Below are 5,847 nucleotides of genomic sequence, written 5' to 3'. Positions count from 1 at the left end.
TCCCCCCCTGGGCCCGCAGGCGCCCGCGCAGGGGCCGCTGCCCGCGACCCCGGGCAGGCCTCGAAGCGAGGCCCAGGCCTCGGGAGCGCCGCTGCCGGAGCCACCGGCCCGGCGGCGAGAGCGACAGCCGCCAGCGGCTCCCAGCACCGGCACCGGCACCGGCCGGGCCCAGGCGGGGCGCGGGCCCCGCCGCAGCGCGGCCAGGCCGAGCCCGAGTCGACGCGGGGCCGCGCTCCGTCGCCCAGCGCCGCGGCCCGCAGCAGGCGCGGACGAAACGAAAGCGGCGCCGGGGTCTGCGGCGGGCACGGCCGCCGGCGCTGCCCGGAGGGCTCTGCCTGCCGGCGCCCCGGGAGGGCCGGGCACACGGGCGAGGTGCCGGCGGCCGCCCGCGCCCCGGGGCGGAGGCGCTCCCGGGCCCGCCCGCCCGCGGGGCCGACGCAGCGGTGCCCGCACCTCCTCGGCCGCCGCCGAGGCAGCACCGGGGCGCCGACCGGCGCGGCCGAGAGGCGGCCCCGCCGTCCCTCTGCCGCCGGTGCGCAGCCCGCCGCGGCGCTCGGCGGAGCCGCTGCACCGCCCGAGGCCAGCCCGCCTGCTTGCCGCAGCGGAGCGGGCGTGCGCGGCTGCGGAGAGCGCGGCGAGCCCGCGGCGGGGGCCGGGAGCGGGGCCGGGAGCGGGGCCGGGAGCGGGGCCGCCGCCGGGAGCCGGGCGGGCAGCGCGGAGCGGCCCCGGCGCACGGCGCCCGCCCGGCTCTGCGCCGCCGCTCCTCCATCCCGAGCGCGGAGGAGCGGAGTGAAATGCAACGAGATGGAGAGAAGGAAAGGCGTTTTATTGGAGACTTTAAAATGCTAGAAAGTACAATAAAAGTGCTAGTTCGCTCTAGAAAAGTTGGTCCCAAAATGGTACTATGCCACAGCATCTATCAGCTTACATAAACATTTATAAAACCGCTATGAACTGGCCCCTGTATTACAAACGCTATTTTTTTTTTTCCACATTAATCTAGGTAAAATTGAAGGATCAAAACGTTTTAAGAAAAAGGGCAAGCATTCAAAAGCAGAACCTACCGGAAAATCCATTTTGGAGTAGGTTTGGGGTCAAAAATTACGAAGATAGTTTAAACTTTCATTATAATAATAATACGCACACGGAAAAAATATTCCAATTTATAGGAAACCGTCTTTTTTTTTTTTGTTCTTATAACATCAAAATATTTTTTTAGACCTGTATAAAATTACTTTTAAGACCTCAGAGGACATTGTCTCCTTTAAAAAATATATCAACCGCTGCCAAAACGTTTCACGAGTGACCCTGGCGGGTTTTTTTGTGGGTTTCTAATAACCAGCAATATCGCACATCTCCTGCTGTCACAGCAGTCCCCACGTAAGTACTATTTTGACGAAAAGCCACAGCTCGGAAAAAGCGCAGTGCTCTGCAGACCGAGGAAGAAGACAGAGAAGATGAAGAGGACGAGCAGCGCGGGCACACGGCAGTGTCTAGGCCCCGCACCGCCCCGCGTGGAAATGCCGCCGCTATTTACAGGCTCCGCTTCGCTCTCCCCAAGGCTGAGCCCGAAAAGATTACGGCCGAATTATAACTTGGCAGAATTTTGAGGGCTAAACAGCCTAATCTAACTTACGTGCCCCCCCCCCCCCCCCCCCAACCCTCACAAACAAAGGCAGGAGCAGAGGAACGAGCGGCCAAATCCCAGCTCCCCCCCGGCAGCCGGCGCGGCCCCGCTGGGGCAGCTCCCACGGCCACACCGCCTTCTCCTCGCCGTGGGACGGCTCCTAGGCTCACACTCCACGCGGAGCGGGGCTCCCGCTTTCCCACCGCAACAGACTGGGCACAGAGAGAGGAAAGCCGGCAGCTAGAGAGGAGGAGAGAGACGAGAGCGCAGGAGAAGGCGGCGGGGTCGGAGAGGGGCGGCGGGGCCGGGGCAAGGGCATTTCTGCGGCGGCGGCCGGCAGGAGCCTCCCTAGATGTCTATGCGGGAGTGCAGGGCGCTGTGTTTGCTGTCGTGCTCCCAGTAGGAACAGTGCATCATGGACAGCTCGGCGGGCTGGCGGGCGCAGGCGAACTGGAGGCCGGCTCCGTTCGCCGCCGGGGCCGCGGGCGGCGCGGGGCTGGCCGGGCTGAGCTGCTGGGGGTGGTGGGCGTGCGGGTGGTGGTGGTGGCCCATGCCGTTGTAGGAGTTCACCATGCTGGGCAGCGCCATGCTCTGTACCCGCGAGTAGGGGCCGTAGGACGCCGGGCCCGAGAGTCCTTTCACATTGACGGGGCTGACGTTCCCGCCAGACATCTGGCAGGAGGTGTAGGGCATGGGCGCGGGGGGCTGCGCCAGCGGCCACGAGTTGTTCATGAAGGTGGACTGCAAGTACTTGGGCGGGGAGAGGTAGCCGTAGCTGTCGGGGCTGAAGAGGGTCTTGCCGGGCTGGAAGTGGGTCGGGGGCGGCCGGAAGGGCCGCTTCATCCTTCGCCTCCTGCGGTAGTTGCCCTTCTCGAACATGTCCTCGCAGGCCGGGTCCAGGGTCCAGTAGTTGCCCTTGCGCTCGCCGCCGCCCTCCCGGGGCACCTTGATGAAGCACTCGTTGAGGCTGAGGTTGTGGCGGATGCTGTTCTGCCAGCCCTTCTTGTTCTTCTCGTAGAAAGGGAACTTGCTGATGATGTACTGGTAGATCCCGGACAGCGTGAGCCTCTTCTCCGCGCTCTCCCGGATGGCCATGGCGATCAGGGCCACGTAGGAGTAGGGGGGCTTCTGCGAGGGGTCCGGCTTCTCGGGGCCCTTGTCGGCGCTCAGCTCCTCCTTGCCCCGCTCCGGCTCCTTGCTGCCGCCGGTGTCGCGAGCCAGCAGCGCCACCGTGTCCTCCTCGCCGTCCGGGTAGCCGCTCATCATGATGCCCCGCGCCCGCCGCCCGGGGCGCGCAGCGCGGCGCGGCGCCGTGCGGTGCGGTGCGGTGCGGAGCGGTGCGGTGGAGCGCTGCCCGGTGCGCGGTGCGCGGAGCCCGCCGCCGGCGGCCGTCCCGCCCCGCGCTCGCCGGGACCGGGACCGGGACCGGGGCCGGGGCCCGGGCCGAAGCCGAAGCCGGGACGGAGAGCGGGAGGCGCCTCTCGCGGCGCCGCTGGTCCGTGCAGCGCGGCGGCGGCGGCGGCGGCGTCCCTGCCCCCGCGGGCTCCGCTCCCCTCTGCCGCGGCGGCCGGGCTCTTTTCTGATTTGTATGGGCCCGGCCGAGTTCCGCTTTCGTCAGGAGCCCGCTCCCCTATCGCCGCCGAGCCGCTGGGCACGGCCGAGTTCACCCCGCAGTCACGGCGCCGCGCTCAGCCCCGCGCACACGCGGCCCGACGTGGCCCCGCGGAGCGGCGCGGAACCGCCCCGGCTCGGCCGCGCCGCCGGGGGCGGGGGGGGGGGGTGTGGGGGGGGCGCTGAGCGGGCCCCCGCCGCCCTCCCGGGGACCCCGCCGGGGCCCGCGGCGCCGCGCTCCCCTCCCGCCCGGCCAGGGGCCGCGCCGGAGGCGGTGGGTGCGAGGGGGTGTGCCCGCAGCCGCGGCGCTCGCCCCTGCGCCGGCGGCTGTCACACGTCCAGCCGCACACGCGGTCGCGTTTATATGTCTTGGCCCCGGGCCCCGCCGAGCGATCGCGCCCGGGGAGCGCGGGGAGGCTGCTGCCGCTCCCTGCAAGTCGCTTCTTGCAGCCCTTACGTGCGAGGAGGCAGAGCGCAAGAGCTGCCGGCTCGCTCCTTCTCCCTCCCCGCAAAGCAGGCACGGGCGCCCGGCGCGGCCGCGGGGCTGAAAGACGCCCCGAGGGCCGGGGCAGGGCGGCGAGGCGGGGGACGACACCCCGGGCAGCTTTCCTGCTCGCTCCCCTGGAGGGCTCCGGCTTATTTCACACGGTTCCTGCAGCAGCGCGTGTGGCAGCGACTTTCCCCGTCTCCTTCCCCTTTCGTGCCTTCGGGTAGAGCCTCCCCGAGCGGCAGAAAGGCAGTCTCAGAAAGGCTGGCCCGAGCACAAGAGGCGTCGTGTAACAATAAGTCGCTCACACGGGGCTGCTCCAGCCGCGGGTACGGAAGCGGGCAGGCGGACGGAGGATGCTCTGCACTGATTTCTAACGGAGCCTTCAGCCCGACCCTCGGCAGCGGGGCGGCCTGGCCCCGCTCGTCCCCCTGGCCCCAGCCGCCACACAAGGCGGCCGCCGGCAGCCGCAGGAGCCGGGCCGGGCTCCGCGGGGCCGGGGCCACCTGCGCTCCCCACCCGCGGCCGCCGCTCGGCCCTGGGGGCCCGGCGCCGCAGCGAGCCCGCTGCTGCCGGTGCGGCTCCGCTCCCGGGGTTCGCCCGCACGGACCCGACCCCCCGCCCGTACGCCAGCACAGCTCGGTGCTTCCCCTCCCGGGCCGCCCCGAAGCGACCCTCGGGGAAGCTGCGCGCACACCTGGGCGCCCGCAGATCGCGGGCGGGCGGCTCACGGCCCCTCACACTCGCTTCTGCCTTTCTCGAACGCGAGCCGCTGCGCAGCGCTGCTCCCCGCCCCGCGGGTTTTACGTGCTCCATCGGTTTTCGTAACCGAGCGCCAGCCCGCGGGGCTGGCAGCTCTCGAACAGCACGGCCGGCGCAGCCCGCCTCTCCCGTCGGGGTGCCCCGGGGCTTCGGCACCCCCGGCACGGCCCCCTGGCTCCTCTGCCCGGCCAAGGGCGCGCCGGGCCCGGCTCCCCTCCCCGAGGGAGGCTGTTTGTGGGTGAAGGCAGTCGAAGATGTACAAAACGTTATTTTAACCGGGAAACAAAATAGCCCTTCGCCTTCGGGGAGCTGTTGTATTTCTGTATCTTATTTTACTTCTCGGTTACAACACGTTTCTGCGTCTTCGCCTACGGCCGTATAACGAATCCCTGCTCTCCTAACGGCGGAGAAACGCATACCCGAAACCGGGACCGAATAAATTTGGTGACAGGAAGGAGCCCCCTGTATTTCCGCGCACAGCCGCCGAACAGCGCACGCCGCCCCCTCAGCACCCCCCTAACGCACGCGAACGAAGCCGCGGAGGGCCCAGGCCCCCGGGACAGGCGCTCTGCGGCTTCCTCCTCCCCGGCCGCCCCCGGCGGCTCCCCGGCCGCTGGCTCCGCGCAGGGCGCCGGGGCAGCCGGAGCCAGCTGTGCCCGGGGCCGGGGCTGCCGGGCTCCCCAGGGCCGGCGCTCGCTTCTCGCTGCCGGCCACCCATGCTGCTGCCGGCGCTCCCCCTCGCCGGCATTTCCGCGGCGAGCGCCGGTGCAGGTGTAGCAGCGCGGCCGCGCGTGTCATCACCCCCCCCCCCCCAAATGGCAGATGCCTCCCTCTCGCCCCTCAGCCGGGCGCGCGGCTCCCCGCCGGGGCTCGCTCGCTCGCAGAGGACATTTGACAGCCCAGGGGCTCGTCTGGGTTTTTTTTTTTGACAGCCCCGCCAAAGGGGGATTTCGGATGAACACCGGGGCAGAAGCTCAGCCCAGCGCTGGGAGCGGCGATCGGGCCGAGCAGCGGCAAAGGTGAGCGCGCAGCTCCGTGTGCGGCTACTTGAGCGTCTGAGCCAGGGCAGGCAGGCGCTGTCGGGCTCCCTGCTCTCCCCGGCGCTAATGAAGCCCTTCCTGGGACATTTAAAGAACCACCTGAAAGCGTAGGAGCCCGCCGCTAAAGCTGAGCCTGGACACTGTAGGCGCAGTCAAGCGGAGAGCTGAGGGCTTGCCGGCGCTCCCAGAAATGTCGCAGCGAAGGGAATGCAAGTGAGAGGGCCGGGCAGCGAGCAGAGGGGCGCGGCGAGCCCTTCCCCGGTGAAGGAGGGGGGGATCCCGCCAGGACCCCGGGGGAGCGGCCCGACCCGCCGGTTGCT

The 5,847-nt window shown here is 69.6% G+C and overlaps 1 protein-coding gene across 1 annotated transcript; it reads right to left on the bottom strand.

The window, feature by feature from the left end:
- Window positions 1-1,975: 1,975 nt before the first annotated feature.
- FOXL2 (forkhead box L2) lies at window positions 1,976-2,893 on the bottom strand. Its single transcript, XM_075717020.1, has one exon. The coding sequence runs from the start codon at window positions 2,891-2,893 to the stop codon at window positions 1,976-1,978; it is 918 nt and encodes a 305-aa protein (XP_075573135.1).
- Window positions 2,894-5,847: the final 2,954 nt, after the last annotated feature.

Source organism: Pelecanus crispus, chromosome 9 (assembly GCF_030463565.1).
Source record: "Pelecanus crispus isolate bPelCri1 chromosome 9, bPelCri1.pri, whole genome shotgun sequence".
Lineage (NCBI taxonomy): Eukaryota > Metazoa > Chordata > Aves > Pelecaniformes > Pelecanidae > Pelecanus > Pelecanus crispus.
This window is presented reverse-complemented; position numbering and strand designations above follow the sequence as displayed.